The sequence below is a fragment of the Myodes glareolus genome, chromosome 17 (genome assembly GCF_982192425.1).
Source record: "Myodes glareolus chromosome 17, mMyoGla1.1, whole genome shotgun sequence".
NCBI classification, from domain to species: domain Eukaryota; kingdom Metazoa; phylum Chordata; class Mammalia; order Rodentia; family Cricetidae; genus Myodes; species Myodes glareolus.
Window position 1 is genome coordinate 57,014,810 of NC_142042.1, and position 18,738 is coordinate 57,033,547.

General features: G+C 39.8%; 1 protein-coding gene across 1 annotated transcript in view; it reads left to right on the plus strand.

The window, feature by feature from the left end:
• Man1a2 (mannosidase alpha class 1A member 2) overlaps positions 1 to 18,738 on the plus strand; it is a 127,608-nt gene that overhangs the window by 92,978 nt on the left and 15,892 nt on the right. The window contains exons 11-12 of the mRNA XM_048442188.3: positions 10,327 to 10,499; positions 12,659 to 12,774. Of these exons, the coding sequence (XP_048298145.2) occupies positions 10,327 to 10,499; positions 12,659 to 12,774 (289 nt within the window). The remainder of the gene's footprint in view (positions 1 to 10,326; positions 10,500 to 12,658; positions 12,775 to 18,738) is intronic.

The following is an 18,738-nucleotide window of genomic DNA, read 5'->3' on the forward strand; positions in this document are numbered from 1 at the left end:
TAAGTAAGGAGTTGTGAGAGTATGGAGAGATTAGGAAACTAGGTAGTCAGGAGGGGAGCAGGTGGTGTTGGATGGGTCATGTGTTATTTGTGACATGAATATGGGAGGGACAAGGCAGGGAATGTGAAAGAGGGTGGAATAGGGAAAAATGTGGGAGAGAAACAACAAATTTTGTTTGAAAATGCCATAATGGAACCCAGTTTTTTGTAAGCTAATAAAACTGTAAAAAGTGAAACTAATATTAATGAGACATTGAGGACTAGCATAGATATTTGCCGATGGGCAGTTGGGCTTTTGTCATGAAGATTTTGACTACAAATGGTTAGGTCTAAACACCAAATTTATAGTTGCAAGTATACTAAAAATAAGGCATGCTATAGTTGCTAGAACTACTTATTCCATTAAGCAGGGGCATCTTATATGCGGACTGCTATGCTAGATGTGTGCAGGTTAAATAGAGTGTCACGGCTCTGCCTTTGAGACACCCATGGAATTCCAGAGGACTGGCAAGAACCTTTGTATTCCTGACAGTCATGTTTCTGATAGCACTGTTGAGAAGTCTCTTATTTTGAGTGTCAGTTTTATGTAGCAAGTTGGACCTGTGGCTCTCTTTGTCATGGTATCCCCAGAAGCTCACTGTTTGATTTTTGATTTGTGCCTTGTACCTTTAAGTCTTTCACTGATTTTAATTATTTTTGTTCTCAGCTTAGATCCTTGGGTTAGAAAGTACAATCCTAGTTTTCATATATTTCAAGCTGGTTGGTTATTCTATACTCTACTGCATTTTCTTATGGCTCTATTATAAGTTTCATTTAAAAATTTCTATCTACTCCTTAGTAATTATTTCTGCTAATTCATGATGTAGTCATTGCCTTAGGAGTTGGTTCACTTTCATTCATCGTTGGAATTTGGGATTAAAAATAATTCAAAATTGAATTATCTCAATGTATTTAACCATGTGTTGAATATAGCCAGTTATAATATCTAGCTAGGTTTATGTGAAGCACTACTGAACCTGATCATGAGGTGAGCACTGCCTTAGCAGTAGTTTAAGCATAATGTACGCATGGGATACTGTATTGATGATTAATTGGTACATTGTTTCAGTTTATTCTAAACATGATTTGGTACGTTTGCCTTTTTTCATTCATCAGGCTTTACAAGAAAAACCTATTCTTTTTCTTATATGTTTGTGAAGTTATACATGACCACTAGGCAAAAAAATTTTTAGTGAGAAGCTCACAACACTAATTCCTTAAAGCAATTTCTATTCTAGTCCTGATGTTTAACTTTATAATTATGGACGTCATTGTTAATGGCTTTTCAGAAAGACTCCGGGCCAGCCACATTCAGAAAATCCGGCCTCATTCAGAGAATCTGGTTGGATCACGTGCTCGCTCAGTCCCAGTCAACTGGCCTTGGTGAACTCTCATTAGATCAGTCCCCTTGTATCAGTGGGTGATCGCACCCCTCGCGGTCCTGACTTCCTTTTTCATGTTCTTCCTCCTTCTGCTCCTCATTTGGACCTTGGGGGGGCTCAGTCCGGTGCTCCAATGTGGGTCTCTGTCTGTATCGCCATCCATCGTTGGATGAAGGTTCCCTCTGATCTTGCCTTCTTTGCTCACGTTCTCTTTCCTTCTGCTTCTCGTTTGGACCTAGGGAGTTAAGTCCAGTGTTCCAATGTGGGTCTCCGTCTCTATCTCCATCCATCGCCAGATGAAGGATCTATGGTGATAAGCAAAATATTCATCAGTATGGTTATGGGCCAAGGCCAGTTCAGGCACCCTCTCCTCTGTCCAGAGAACAATCTGGGGATCTCTCCTTGGACCTGGGATCCCATTTATAATCAAGTCTCTAGTAAACCCTAAACTGACTCCCTTAGTTGAGATATATTCTTCCCTGATCCCATATCTATCCTTCCTCCCTCCCCCCCTCCCAGTCCCCCGAGCATTCCCCATTCCTCCCCTGCTCTCTTCTCTATAACCCTGTCCCCTTCCAACAACCCTCTCATCCCCCCCCCCCCATGCACCTGAGGTTACCTGGGACTCTTGTCTATTTCCAATCACCAGGAGGAAAACTACCTGAGTTTTCTTCAGGTTCACCTTCTTATTTAGCTTCTCTAGAATCACGAATAATAGGCTGAAAGACCTTTAATTATGGCTAGAATCCACTTATGAGTGAATACATACCATATTCCTCTTTTGGGGTCTGGCTTACCTGACTCAGTAAAGTGTTTTCTTTTCTTTTCTTTTTTATTTATTTTTTTATTTAATTTTTACTGGGAACCCCTCCAGAATCAAGTCTCTTGCAAACCCTAAAATGGCTCCCTTAGTTGAGATATAAACTTCCCTGCTCCCATAACCATCCTTCCTCCCTCCCCCCCTCCCCTTCCCCCAAGCCATCCCCAATCCTCCCCCTCTCCCCTCTCCCTAACCATCTTCCCTTACTTCCACCCCCCACCCCCCATGCACCCGAGTTTGCCTGGCAATCTTGCCTAGTTCTATTATCCAGGAGGATAACTATATGATTTTCTTCTGGTTCACTTTCTTATTTAGCTTCTCTAGGATCACAGATTATAGACTCAAAGACCTTTAACTATGGCTAGAATCCACTTATGAGTGAGTACATACCATATTCCTCTTTTTGGGTCTGGGTTACCTCACTCAGTAAAGCGTTTTCTATTTCCATCCATTTGCATGCAAAATTCAAGATGTCATTGTTTTTTACCGCTGAGTAAAACTCTAATGTGTATATGTTCCACACCTTCTTTAACCATTCTTCTATTGAGGGGCACCTAGGTTGTTTCCAGGTTCTGGCTATTACAAATAGTGCAGCTATGAACATAGTTGAACAAATACTTTTGTAGTATGATAGGGCATCTCTTGGGTATATTCCCAAGAGTGGAATTGCTGGATCCTGAGGGAGATTGACTCCCAGTTTCCTGAGAAACTGCCACACTGATTACCACAGTGGCTGCACAAGTTTGCATTCCCACCAACAATGGATGAGTGTTCCCCTCACTCCACATCCTCTCCAGCATAAGCTATCATTGGTGTTTTTGACTTTAGCTATTCTGACAGGTGTAAGATGGTATCTCAAAGTGGTTTTGATTTGCATTTCCCTGATCGCTAAGGAGGTTGAGCATGACCTTAAGTGTCTTCTGGCCATTCGAAGTTCATCTGTTGTGAATTCTCTGTTCAGTTCAGTACCCCATTTTTTAATTGGGTTAATTAGAGTCTTAGTGTCTAGTTTCTTGAGTTCTTTGTATATTTTGGAGATCAGACCTTTGTCTGATGAGGGGTTGGTGAAGATCTTCTCCCAGTCAGAAGGCAGCCTTTTCGTCTTACTGACAGTGTCCTTTGCTTTACAGAAGCTTCTCAGTTTCAGTAGGTCCCATTTATTCATTGTTTCTCTTATTGTTTGTGCTACTGGGGTCCTACTTAGGAAGTGGCCTGCTGTGCCTATATCTTGTAGACTACTTCCCACTTTCTCTTCTATCAGGTTCAAAGTGGACAGATTAATGTTGATGTCTTTAATCCATTTGGACTTAAGTTTTGTGCATGGTGATAGATATGGATCTACTTTCATTCTTCTACAGGTTGACATCCAGTTATGCCAGCACCATTTGTTAAAGATGCTTTCCTTCTTCCATTGTATACCTTTAGCTCCCTTGTCGAAAATCAGGTGTTCATAGGTTTGTGGGTTAGTATCCGGGTCTTCTATTCGATTCCATAGGTCGACTTCTCTGTTCTTATGCCAATACCAAGCTGTTTTCAATACTGTAGCTCTGTAATAGAGTTTGAAGTCAGGGATGGTAATGCCTCCAGAAGTTCCTTTATTGTATAAGATTGTTTTGGCTATCCTGGGTTTTTTGTTTTGCCATATAAACTTGATTATTGTTCTCTCAAGGTCTGTGGAGAAGTTTGATGGAATTTTGATGGGGATTGCATTGAATCTATAGATTGCTTTTGGTAGAATTGCCATTTTTACTATGTTGATTCTCCCAATCCAAGAGCAGGGGAGGTCTTTCCATTTTCTGGTATCCTCCTCAGTTTCTTTCTTCAAAGACTTAAAGTTCTTGTCAAATAGGTCTTTCACTTCCTTGGTTAGTGTAACCCCAAGATATTTTATGCTATTTGTGGCTATCGTGAAAGGTGATGTTTCTCTGATTTCCCTCTCTGCTTCTTTATCCTTTGTGTATAGGAGGGCCACTGATTTTTTGGAGTTGATCTTGTATCCTGCCACGTTACTAAAGGTGTTTATCAACTGTAGGAGTTCTTTGGAAGAGTTTATGGGGTCGCTGATGTACACTATCATATCATCTGCAAATAACGAAAGTTTAACTTCATCCTTTCCAATTCGAATCCCCTTGATCCCCTTATGTTGTCTTATTGCTATTGCTAGAACTTCAAGCACTATATTGAAGAGGTATGGAGAGAGTGGACAGCCTTGTCGTGTTCTTGATTTTAGTGGAAAGGCTTTGAGTTTCTCTCCATTCAATTTGATGTTAGCTGTCGGCTTGCTGTATATTGCTTTTATTATATTTAGGTATGATTCTTGTATCCCCAGTCTCTCCAACACCTTTATCATAAATGGGTGTTGAATTTTGTCAAATGCTTTTTCAGCATCCAATGAAATGATCATATGGTTTTTTTCTTTCAGTTTATTTATATGATGGATTACATTGATAGATTTGCGTATGTTGAACCAGCCCTGCATCTCTGGGATGAAGCCTACTTGATCATAATGGATAATTTTTTTAATGTGTTCTTGGATTCGATTTGCCAGTATTTTATTGAGAATTTTTGCGTCGATGTTCATGAGTGAGATTGGCCTGTAGTTCTCTTTCTTGGTTGTGTCTTTGTGTGGTTTTGGTATTAGGGTAACTATAGCTTCATAAAAGGAGTTTGGCAATGACTCTTCTGTTTCTATATTGTGGAATACATTAAGGAGTATAGGTATTAGCTCTTCCTGGAAGTTCTGGTAGAATTCTGCATTGAAACCATCTGGTCCTGGGCTTTTTTTGGTAGGGAGATTTTTGATAACAGCTTCTAATTCTTCGCGACTAACAGGTCTATTTAGATTGTTCACCTGATCTTGGTTCAACTTTGGTATATGGTACATATCTAAAAAAATGTCCATTTCTTTTACATTTTCCAACTTTGTGGCATATAAACTTTCATAGTAAGATCTAATGATTCTCTGAATTTCCTCTGTGTCTGTGGTTATGTCCCCCTTTTCATTTCTGATCATAGTAATTTGCATGTTCTCTCTCTGCCGTTTGATTAGTTTGGATAGGGGTTTGTCAATCTTGTTGATTTTTCTCCAAGAACCAGCTTTTTGTTTCATTGATTCTTTGGATTGTTTTCTGTGTTTCTATTTTGTTGATTTCAGCCCTCAGTTTGATTATTTCCAGTCTTCTACTCCTCCTGGGTAAATCAGCTTCTTTTTTTTCTAGAGCTTTCAAGTATGCTGTTAAGTCTCCAATGTGTGCTTTCTCCGTTTTCTTTAATTGGGCACTTAGTGCTATGAACTTTCCTCTTAGCACTGCTTTCATAGTGTCCCATAGGTTTGAGTATGTTGTGTCTTTGTTTTCATTAAATTCAAGGAAGACTTTAATTTCTTTCTTTATTTCTTCCTTGACCCAGGGGTGATTTAGTAGTTGACTGTTCAACTTCCATGAGTTTGTTGGCTTCCTGGGGGTAGCATTGTTGTTGAATTCTAATTTTAATCCATGGTGATCTGACAAGACACAGGTGGTTACTAATATTTTTTTGGATCTGTGGAAGTTTGCTTTGTTACCGAGTATGTGATCAATTTTCGAGAAGGTTCCATGAGCTGCAGAGAAGAAGGTATATTCTTTCCTATTTGGGTGGAGTGTTCTATAGATGTCTGTTAAGTCCATTTGATTCAATACCTCCAATACATCTCTTATTTCTCTGTTAGGTTTCTGTCTGATTGACCTGTCCATTGGTGAGAGAGGAGTGTTGAAGTCTCCTACTATTAGTGTGTGTGGTTTGATGACTGCCTTGAGTTCTAGAAGAGTTTCTTTTACATATGTGGGTGCCTTTATATTAGGGGCATAGATATTCAGGATTGAGACTTCTTCCTGATGAGTTGTTCCTGTTATGCGTATGAAATGTCCGTCTCCATCTCTTCTGATTGATTTTAGTTTGAAGTCAATTTTGTTAGATATTAGAATGGCCACACCCGCTTGTTTCTTGGGTCCATTTGCTTGGAAAACCTTTTCCCAACCCTTTACTCTGAGTAGGTGTCTGTCTTTGTGGTTGAGGTGTGTTTCTTGTAAACAGCAGAATGTTGGATCCTGTTTTTGTACCCAATCTCTAAGTCTGTGCCTCTTTATAGGTGAATTGAGTCCATTGATATTAAGTATATTAATGATCAGTGGTTGTTGACTCTGGTCATTTTTTTTTTGGGTACTAGAGTGTATGTGTTTTCCTTCTTTGAGTTGTGCTTGTGAAGGGTTGCTAGATGTCTGAGTTATTGTAGGCAGTGTTGGGAATGTTGGATTCCTTGGGTTGTGATTTTCCTTCTAATATTCTCTGTAAGGCTGAATTAGTAGCTACGTATTGTTTAAATTTGTTTTTATCCTGGAGTATTTTGTTTTCTCCATTGATAGTGAACAATAGCTTGGCTGGGTATAGTAGTCTGGGCTTGCATCCATGGTCTCTTAGTTTCTGCAGTACCTCTATCCAGGACCTTCTGGCTTTCATGGTTTCCATAGAGAAGTCTGGTGTAAGTCTGATAGGTTTACCTTTATAAGGTACTTGACCTTTTTCCTTTGCAGCTCTTAATATCCTTTCTTTAATCTGAATGCTTTGTGTTTTGATTATTATATGGCGAGGGGATGTTTTTTTCTGATCCAGTCTATTCGGTGTTCTGTATCCTTCTTGAACCTTCATAGGAATATCATTCTTTAGGATGGGAAAGGTTTCTTCTATAATTTTGTTGAGTATATTTTCTGGACCTTTGATCTGCAATTCTTCTCCTTCTTCTACTCCTATTATTCTTAGATTTGGTTTTTTTATTATGTCCCATATTTCCTGAATGTTTTGTGATGAGAATTTGTTGCATTTGCTGTTTTCTTTGGTCAGGGCGTTTATTTTCTCTGTTGTGTCTTCATAATCTGAGATTCGTTCTTCTATCTCTTGTATTCTATTGGTTATGCTTGTTCCTGAAGTCTCTGTTTGTTTACCTAGATTTTCCATATTCAGCCGGCCCTCGGTTTGTGTTTTCTTCACTGCCTCCATTTCAGTTTTCAATTCTTGAACTGATTCCATTACCTGTTTGATTGTTTTTTCTTGGTTTCCCAGGGTATCATTACGAATTTACTCATTTCTTCAAACTTTTTGTTATATTTCTCTTCCATTTCTTTACTCATTTCTTCCATCTTTTTGTTATATTTCTCTTCTATTTCTTTAAGTGAGTTATTCATACCCTGTTTAAGAGACTCTATTACTTTCATAATGACACTGTTTTCCACTTCTTCCGGAATAGGGTGTTCAAGTCCTTCTGTCGTAAGATCACTGGGATCATGTTGTTTTTCATATTTTTGGAGGAATTCTTGCCTTGGCGCCTGCCCATCTCTTCCTTCAGATGCTCTCCAATGGCTCTTCCCTCTACTGGGTCTTCTACTACCGGATTAGTGCCTCTTGCTCTCCAGGAATCACTTTGCCTGCAGTCCTACTTTGCTGCAGGCAGGCTATTAAAACAAAGGAACTCCCTGCCATTTGCACTCACCACCCATCCTGGCCACGGCGCCCACCCAGGTTGAGTTGGAGGAATTTAAGCCCCGAAAAAGAGAGAGAGGAAGGGTAGGGGTTCCAGGCAGAAAGCCGGGATGGCGTCGGAGGAGAGAGGGTTTAGCTGGGTGAGGCCGCCCCTTTGGAGTAGTCAGGGAGATAAGGATGGCGGGAAGATTGTGTGTTCCCTTACCGGACTTGTGTGGCAGTCAGGAACACACTTACCCCTCCATTGTATCTTCTGCTACAGGAACAGAGCCACTCGCTGGTCAGAAGTCTCCCTGCCTGCAGTCTTACCTTGCTGCAGGCAGGCTTTTAGAACAAAGGGACTCCCTTCCGTTTGCAAGGCGGCGCCCACCCAGGCTGAGTTGGAGGAATTTAAGCCCCGAAAAAGGGAGAGAGGAAGGGTAGGGGTTCCAGGCAGAAAGCCAACTAATGTAATCTTAAGGTTAACCTTTAAAATCTTTATCTGAGCACCTCTTAGTACTAACAAATTGAAAGTTAACCTACAAGGTAGCAGCTCTCATTGCGGTGTTTTCACATGTTGTTTCAGTAGACGGCCCCACTCGGTCTCTTCTGCCTCTTGTCTCCTTCCCACTTAGGCATCTCACAGTATTACCTTCTCTGCTAGGCCCACATAAACACACACCTATCTTTATCTCTATGTCTATCTAGTTATCTTTATACAGAAGCATAAATTCAAAGCTGGGATCTGCACACGAGGGAGAATATATGTGGTATTTATCTTCCTGAGTCTGGGATTCCTCACCAATACAGTAATTTCCAGATCCATCCATGTTCATGAAAATTTCGTTTTTCTTTGAAGGAAAGAAGAGAACAAGAAATCTAGACCAAATAACCTGTCTTTGGTTACTTTCATACTGTCATGGTTACTTTCATCGCAATGCTTATGGTGTTGGATTTTTAAAAAATAGTTTTGTTTATTTATTCTTAACAGAATTTTATTATTTACCAAGGATGGCTTTGAATTCAGAGTCTGTTCCATATAGTACTAGGAGTTACTAGCGAGAATAGTCAGACAAGAAAAAGAAATGAAAGGCATTCATATCAGACAGGAAGAAAAAAAAATCATCCTGATTTCCGCATGGGGTGATATGTAGGTAGGAAATCCTAATTAAAACTGCACATGCGCACATGCGCGCGCGCACACACACACACAAAACCCTGCTAGAATGAATTAATCCATTGCAGTGATAGAATACAAGTCAATGTACAAAAATCAGTTTTATTCTTTATGCTAATCACAGTCTGTTGGTGGGAGCAATCAGGAAAAGAACCCTCTTTATGATCATGTAAAATGATAAAATAATTGGAGCTAGAGAGAGAGAGAGCGCTGTATTGTCCAGCCTTGAGGATCAGAGTTTCTAGCACCCACTTAAAAGCCAGACCTGGGCCTGGATGTTTCTTTAACTCCAAGACTGACAATGGAGACAGAAGAATGGCTAGGGCCTGGTGAATGCAAGCTTTGCTGAAACACTGCAAAGTCTAGATTCAGCAAGAGTCTACTTCAAAGGAACTCGACAAGGAGTGATGGAAGGGGATGCTTAAATACCTTCCTCTCCTTGGTTTCCACATGCAGTGTCTGCACACTCACACCTGTGTGCATAGTCCTCCATGCTCCCCCCACAATAATAACAATACTTTATGAATTGATTTAACCAAAGAGAAAAATTGTATGCTGAAAATTACAAAATATTGATGAAAATGATTGAAGGCACAAGTAAAGGGACAGATAGTATCTGTGTTCCTGGATTGTGTTTGTTTCTAGGGTACTGCTTAGCTCTTGATAGAGTCAGATTTAGCCCTATATTGATGTGTTGATGCATATTGCACTGAAGATACTTCATGCCAGAGCATACAAATATTTATAATTCTGTTAGAAGGAAAATGTGGTTCTTTTGAAACCAATTTTGTAAAACAGTAACAATAAAAATAACCAAAGTTACTTCAGGACTGGGGTGTAGCTCAGCCTAATATGTGAGAGACTCTGGGTGCTGTGGGATAATGCTTTTGTACGAGGTAAAGATTTTTCACTCATATTAGTTTAATAAAATGCTGATTGACCAATAGCCAGGCAGGAAGTATAGGTGTGACGACCAGACTAGGACAGTTCTGGGAAGAGGAACTGCTCAGTCTGCAGTCACCACCCAGATGCAGAGGAATAAGATGAAAATGCTACACTGAGGAAAGGTACTAAGCCACATGGCTGAACATAGATAAGAATTATGGGTTAGTTTAAGTTTTAAGAGCTAGTTAATAATAAGCCTGAGTTAATAGGCCAAACAGTTTATAAGTAATATAAATCTCTGTGTGTTTCTTTGGTACTGAATGGCTACTTTACCAGGCAAGATAGAAATGTCCATTTATATCTGTGTCTTTAACACCAAATAAATAAATAAAAATTAAAACAGTAGGAAGCAAAAAAAAAAACAACCAGAAAAGATAAAGATTACTTCATACTTCTTCCTTTTAGAGAGAACAGTAGGTATTCTTTAAAACACACACATTATGTCGCCTTTTTTTTTTTTTTGACACATTACAGCGTTAAAACTAGGTCCTGAGTCCTTCAAGTTTGATGGTGCAGTGGAAGCTGTGGCTGTGCGGCAAGCTGAAAAGTATTACATCCTCCGTCCAGAAGTAATTGAAACCTATTGGTATCTGTGGCGTTTCACCCACGACCCCAGATACAGGCAGTGGGGCTGGGAAGCAGCACTGGTAAGTACACTCCCTTCTGTTGTCTAAGCTGGCGGGCAGGGCTGCCCCGTACCATGCTATCCTCATCCCGCTTTTTCTTTCTCTGGGGAGGAAACTGTTCTCAGTTTGTCTGTTGAGCAGGACAAACAAGCCTTAGCCTCCTGTTTGCTCCCTCCCAGTATTTTCATAGCTGCATGCACTCGCTGTTCTAGTAAGCAACTATCAGGTGTTATTTAAAAGACAGTCTCCCAGTGTTGTTACAGAATAAGCAATATTATTTTTACTATATCTTGTTAATGTTTAACCACTGAAGAAAAAAGCATTGTCACATTGACCCAGATTCATAGCCTGGGAGGATGATTCTTTTTCATTTTACCTCGTGTTCTAATAATTCCTGTGTGGACCAGTAAATTGTTTTTAGAAATAGGTTAAAAGACAAAATGTGGCATACACACATAGAAGAAGAAAAAGAAGAAGAGGAGGAGAAAGAGAGAGAGAGTATTTGGAAGCAGGAATTTGTTATGGTTAGCAGTAAAGGAAGCAGTCCATTTACTCTTCAACAGTCAGCATTCACATTGAATGTGGTAGTACCTGCTTTTATAATCCTAACCTGTAGAAGGCTAAGGTAGAAGCTGTCATAAGTATGATACTAGACTGGGCTGCTAAGTGAGCCCAAAGCTTACCTGGGCCTAAAATGTTCTGATATGATGATAAGCTAGTCTTTAAAACAAACAAAAATTATTGTTTATTAAAACAAATAAACATTTATTTATTATTTGTATATACCCCATGAGTGTGCATTCCTCTGGAGGGCAGAAGAGGTGGTGGATCCTCTGGAACTGGAATTACAGGTGATTCTGGGCCCTCTGATGTAGGTGCTGGGAACAAAACAAAACAAAAAAAAAGAAGAAGAAGAAGAAGAAAAGAAAAAAGGGAAAGAACTTGGTTAAGCACTTTTCGTTGTTAGCTAGCTTTCCGGTAGAAGAGAAGGCCAGGTGAGTAGGACAGGCAGCAAGAGCAGGAAGAGCCTCGAGTGCTCTGAAGTGTGCCATCTGCACCAGCAAGATATTTGGTGGCTTTGACTTAAAAGTAGAGTTGTAAATAGATTGTTTTTGATTTAATACATTTGATTTATGCATGTTCAAGGACACACAAAAAAATACAGTATTTTAAATTCTAGTCAAGTATTAGAACACAGTAGTTAAGAGAGAACAAATTGCTCAGCTCAATTTCTCCATCTGAAAAGTAGAGCTGTTAACCTCCTAGGATTATGGAATTTAAATGCCAGAGCATATGAAGCTCTTAGAATGGCCTTCAGCAGATTGTTAACTCTGAAATAGTAGCCATTATTGTCTAGGCATGTAGGTGTGCACTTCCTGCTACTTCTCACCACCTAACTAATTAGACTGTGGGGATACAGTGTCTCAGAATAGAGGATGGTTACAATAAACATCTCCTATTACCACTATTGTATAAAGCTCCTACATTTTTAGGATGTTGTGAATTAGTATTTGTTCTTGGAAGTGGTCATTGAAGTTAACTGCGTGCGGGTGTGTGTGCGTGTGTGCGTGTGTGTACTCATGCATGTGTATGTGGAGTTCAGACATGTACCATTGCACTCTGCTTTTTTCATGAATTCTGGAGAGCTGAATTCAGGTCCTCACTTTCTAAGACAAGTGCTTTATTAGCCATTTCCTCTACGCCTAATTACAAACTAGCTTCTGTCTTTGTGCCAGACAACTCTCTAATTCAGAAAGAATAGGTCAAATTTGACATCAAAGTCGGGAAAACATAAGCTTATTGTAGAGAGATTATAGTATTAGAGAGGGAAAGACATCCCAGTGCAAGTTTGTTTTTCCAGTGTGAGAATATTTCTTTTCAATAACACTATGCTTAGGCTTAATATATTATCAGTTTGATCAATTTTCTTACAGATTTATATGAGCGTTTGTTTTTCTTTTTGGTAGAGACAGGGTCTCACTATGTAGCTCTGACTGTCCTAGAATTCACTTTATAGGAGACCAGGCTGGCTTCGAACTCACAGAGGTCCATATGTCTGCTTCCCAGCAAGGCCATCTATTATGCCTATCATTTCTATGAACTTTTGAATGTAGTCTTTCAGTTTGTCCTTCAGAACTGAATTCCACAGAATTAATTGTCCTCTCTGCTCTCCTTCACAGGCTATTGAAAAGTATTGCCGAGTCAGTGGTGGGTTTTCCGGAGTCAAGGATGTGTACTCCCTCACTCCTACGCATGATGACGTGCAGCAGAGCTTCTTTCTTGCTGAGACATTAAAGTAAGCATATACTCAAAAGTGTTTTTAAGTAAGCTTATTTTAGGCGGTATAAGAAGACAAAAACTGTTTCTATTACTATGATATTGCTATGCAGGAATATGTTGGGTAATGTTGAAATCAAATTAATCATATCATTCAACTCAAATAATTAGTTCTTTATGGTGACAACTTTTAAAATCCTGTCTTTCTGAAATGTAGTGTTATCTGTAATCATGCTTTAGCAGTAGCACACCAGAGCTACTTTCTCCCCATGTGACTGTAACATAGTACTCTTTGGTCCTCTGTCCCTTCCTCTTCCTCTCTAGGCTCTGGTTGCTACTGTTACACTCCTATCTGGTTGCCCTTTTCACATCTCACATATGAAGAAGATGATACAGTCACTTGTTTTTCTGTGCTTGTTGTCTTTCCCTGGACATAATAGTTTTTAGATCCACCCAGGCTGATAGAAATGACAAATTTTCATCATTTTTAATGGATTAATAATATTCCACTGTAGATATGTGCCACATATTTATCTATTCATTGACATTTTTGTAGAGTAGTGTTGCTATATGATTGCTAAATAATCAAATTGTGACTATATATTACATGGACTGTACTTACTGCAAGAGTTTTATGTACTTGGGTTGGTAAATATTAAGCCCTGTCTCTAAGAATGACTGTAAGGTAGCTATTTTATCAAATAAATGTTCTCTTCTGGTGGTGCAGATCTCTAATCCTAAAATTCCAGAGATAAGATGTAACAGGCATTTTTGGGGGGCTACCAACCAGCTCATGACTTCCTATTAGTTATGAATACTCAGCCTAGCTTAGGCTTGTTTCTGGCTAGCTCTCTTTAACTTAAACTATCCTGTTTCTCTTCATCCACCTGCTGCCTCTGGGCGTTTTACCTTTCTTTCCTTCTGTATATCATGCTTTTACTGCTTCTCACATCTGGCTGGTGGCTGCCTGGAATCTGGCTCTAGTCATGTCCCTCTTTTTCCCTCCTTCTCTCTTCTCTCCTTTCTCCTACTTATTCTCTCTGCCCACCAGCCTGTCTATCCTTCCTCTCCTGCCTAGCAATTGTCCATTCAGCTTTTTATTAGACCGATCAGGTACCTTAGGCAGGCAAGGTGAAACAAATGCAGCACATTTTTACAGAACTAAACAAATGCAGTACAAACAAATATAACACATCTTAACACTGTTGTTAGCAAAGGCAGCAAAAACAATGCAGCAATCTTTGCCTAGTTAAATTAATATTCTACAATAAGAAGACCTGAGTATTGCCAACCCTGAGCCGTCCTGAGCTATATACGTATGTACTTACATAGCAAGACTCTGGCTCAAAAAATAATAATAATAAATCAGAGGAAGGGGGTGGTTAGTTCCTTTATGTGAGTTATTGTGTTCCTGCCTTTTATGTACTTTATAATCACTTAGAAAACTTCTTAAAGCATAGATTCAATGGTCCATAACTACAAAGTTTTTGTAGGCTGAGGTAGAGCCAGGCAGTATGATGGTCTTCTTTGGACCCAGCTGAGTTCAGAATACATCTTTTAGGAATGATCATATATGTTTCAATGGTACTAAATGATAATCATCAACCATTCTTCCCTTAAGGTTTTGTATGAAGATACATGTGAATGAAAAAAGACAGTTTGGAGCTTATACTCAAAAGCCCAGGTGGAGCTCTGTAAATGGGCCTGGGGGGTGGGGTGTCATTAATTACATATGTATGCTTTCTTAAAGGCATACAAAACAATTATGTCTTTATATCACCAGTAACTGAATTTCATGTTTATGTTTCTTGTGTATTACACATGGATGACTTAAAAACACATCATTTGCCCAGCACATGCTTACTGCCCATTACCGCTCAGCCACTGGGAATGCACAAAGGATAAGTGTCCTGCTGTACTCTGATGTAAATAGGGTTCACTTATGTCTGGTACATTAGAGCAGAACAATGCACACATCTCAGAGTGGATTATCATATTCATCCATATTGAATTGTTTTTTTATGAATACTAGTCTTAATGTTTTCCAATGTTTTTTAGTCTCTAAATTAGTGCTGTTCCTGCTTTTCCTTTTAATACATCAGTGTGCTGTGTACTTCTCTTTTCTTGTCGCTTCATTCTGCTCCTTTCCACGTCTGCGTTATTCCAGATAGCTCAGAGCATCTGCCCTGGCCTGAGTTTCCCACCTCCGGGCTTTCCTTGTTTCTGTGTGTCCTATGTGCTTAGGCCTACGTCTGTATCAAATAGTTGTAAGAGCGCTGGACCTTAAGACAGAGTGACAGCTTTAGTTATTCAGTGCTACGTCCTAGCTAAATGAACATGCCACAGTAATTTTTGTGCTTTACATGTAAAGCTGTGGAATTTGACACGGGTTGTGGTAGAGCTTCCCTTTCTCTTCTTCCCTAGCTCCTACATGCTATACACACACACACACACACACACACACACACACACACACACACACACACACACACACTACTGGGTATCAAACCCAGAGCCTTGTTAGCACAGGTTTGGCAAACATTCTACTTCTGATCTATGTCCTCAGCCCTATGCCCCTTGTGTCTCTTGCTACCTCTCATCAAAGCCATCTAGACTTGCCTTTCCGTATGTACATACATACAAGTAGTTTTCCTCATTTAAAAATAACACTGTTCTCTGGATAATTTGAGGGTTAGTTACCAGCATTTGATATTTCAGCATGGCTTTCAAGAATGGATGGATCTGGATATGAGGGAGGTGGGGAGGAACTGGTAGGAGTGGAGGGAGGGAAACTGTAATTAGAGTATATTATGTGATGGGAAATTTTTTCAATAAAAAGGAAAAAATATTTAAGAAGAAAAGGGTATTCTACATGGTCACAATTCAGTTTTCATATTCAGAAGATTTAAGTCATACAGTTCTATGGTATGACATATTCCACCTAAATTTTTCTTCCATTATTTCAAAATACATTTCAGGTTTTTTTAAATCCCAGTTCAAGATACAGTGTTACTCTATTTAGTTCTCATTTCTTTCTCTTTTTGTTTTGTTTTGTTTGTTTCTAGAGACAGGGTTTCTCTATAGCTTTGGAATCTGTCCTGGAACTTGCTCTGTAGACCAGGCTGGTCTTGAACTCATAGAGATTCACCTGCCTCTTCCTCTGCCTCCTGAGCACTGGGATTAAGGGCCATGTGCCACAACCACCACTGGGCTAGTTGTCATATCTCTTTAGTCACCTTTAGTGTGTGTGTGTGTGTGTGTGTGTGTGTGTGTGTGTGTGTGTGTGTATAAACCTTTCCAGACAGATTTTAGCCTTTTGCAAAATTAACACTTTTTTTAAGTATTTGGATTAGTTTCTATGAAGATTATCCCTCAATTATATTCCAGATTGTTTTCTAATGGTTGGATTTCATTTAAGTACTTTTTGATTAATATTATAAATGATGTCTGTTCCTCATCTTGCTCTGTAAAGAGGCCATGATAGCAATTCAGTTATCATATGTGCTTTGGGGTTAGCACATAGGTTAGGCTGATCCTAAGATTGTATAATAATAAGCTGTCTGAGGAGAGACCTTTTTGTAGCAGTCTTTCTAGGCTTATCAGTATGCTTTGCCTGAAGCAGATGTGATAATAGAAGATGCTAGTCCTAGTTTCCTTTATGCTTCGCAGAAGCTACAATGGCCTTCTGTCTCTTTTGCTTCAGCTCTCATCCTCGTCCTTCCATTCTATCCTTAAGCAATCTCATCTAGTCAGACATTTTCAGACATGACTGCCTCTTGCAGAATGCCTTTACCTGCCTGTCACATGTCATCCCATTCCTTCCTAACTTCAGTTCCCATCTCACCTGTTGATGACTGGCTTTTAAAAAAAAGATATATTTATTATATATGCAGTGTTCTGCCTACGTGTATACCTGCAGAACAGAAGAGGGCACCAGGTCTCATTATAGGTAGTTGTGAGTCACCATGTGGTTGCTGGGAATTGAACTCAGGACCTCTGGAAGAATAGCCAGTGCTTTTAACTGCTGAGCCATCTCTTCAGCCCCTGATGACTTACTTTTATAACCATGTCTCCAGTATCTTAGCCAGTACAACCATGAACATAGTATATGTCACTTAGGGCCAGGAATAGATAATATGCTGTCTAGACCCCTCTAGAGTCTATATGGACCATCACCAGTATATCAACAGTAGGCTAGGTAAATAGTCATTTATATTCATTTTCAGGAAGTCATACTTGTGGATCAATAAAATTAGAAGAGATCAAGAGTAAACATAGAAATAGCAATATTAAAGCAGTAGCTGAGACAGTTGTTAACACTGAACTACTGAATTCAGCATTGAATTTCCTGGAAGCTGAAGCATGTAGTGGTCATTCTACAGAAGATGATTCTCTGCCCTGGGAGTTGGGAGAGCACATTACTTTGACAAGTGAGGTAAATGTGTTTGTTCTGCTAGTTACAAGATGACTTAAACTGCACAACTCATTACCATATATTCAACCAGTGGGTAAACTGTATGAAACTTCTTTTTTCAAAAGCTGAAGACAGTTGAACATTGTCAGTTTTGTGTGATTCAACTGTGAATGTGTAATCTTAAATATCTTCAGGTAGTGGTGCTAGAAGCTACTATGGTTCTTTCATCTCTTTTAGCTTTGTCTCTTATCCCTTCACTTGTCCATTCTATCCTTAAACCAGTCTAATCTGTAGCCAGACCTTTTTTTTTAAATTTTTTTTTTCCAAGACTGGGTTTCTCTGTGTATCTCTGGCTGTCCTGGAACTTGCTCTGTAGACCAGGCTGGCCTCAAACACAAGAGATCCACCTGCCCCTGCCCCTAAGTGCTGGGATTATATTAGACATTTTCGTATATGAAGTGTGTAATTGACATGTATAAAAGGCCTAAAAGTCAATGATACAGCCTTTATAAAAACTGATGGTACAATGTTAAGATAGGGTATAATAAAGTTCCGTGAGGATCAGAATTAAGTCTTGATAGTGTACAGAGAATTGCAGGCTAGCCCAACCCCTTAATTTCTCAGATGTTAGTTAATTCAAAGAGGCTCTGGTCAGAAATGAAGAAGACTGTTCTGCCATATGTGCATTTGGTGTAAATTCACCAAAGACTAGCAGTTAGAGTTTTATTTATTTATTTATTAAAATTTTTCACCTCTTCCCATCCTCCCATTTCCCTCCCACTCCCCCCCACTGCCCCTCCCCCTCACTCTCCAGTCCTAAGAGAAGTTAGGGTGCCCTGCCCTGTGGGAAGTCCAAGGCCCTCCATCCAGGTCTAGGAAGGTGTGCATCCTAACAGACTAGGCTCCCAAAAAGCCAGTACATGCAGTAGAATCAAAACCCAGTGCCATTGTCCTTGACTTCTCAGTCAGCCCTCATTGTCAACCACATTCAGAGAGTCTGGTCTGATCACATGCTCGTTCAGTCCCAGTCCAGCTGGCCTTGATAAGCTTCCATTAGATCAGTCACACCGTGTCAGTGGGTGGACACACCCCTCGCGGTCCTGATTTCCATGCTCATGTTCTCCTTCCTTTTGCTTTTCATCTGGACCTTGGGAGCTTAGTCCAATGCTCCAATGTGGGTCTCTGTCTCTATCTCCATCCATCGTCGGATGAAGGTTCTATGGTGATATCCAAGATATTCATCAGTGTGGCTACGGGAGAAGGCCAGTTCAAGCACCCTCTCCTCTGCTGCCCAAGGACCTAGCTGGGGACATCCCCTTGGACACCTGGGAACCTTTCTAGAGCCAAGTCTCTTGCCAACCCTAAAATGGCTCCCTTAATTAAGATAAATCAGGGAAATGCAAATCAAAACAACATTGAGATACCATCTTACACCTGTCAGAATGGCTAAAATCAAAAACACCAATGATAACCTCTGTTGGAGAGGATGTGGAGTAAGGGGACACACATCCATTGCTGGTAGGAATGCAAACTTATGCAACCACTTTGGAAATCAGTTGGTGCTTTCTC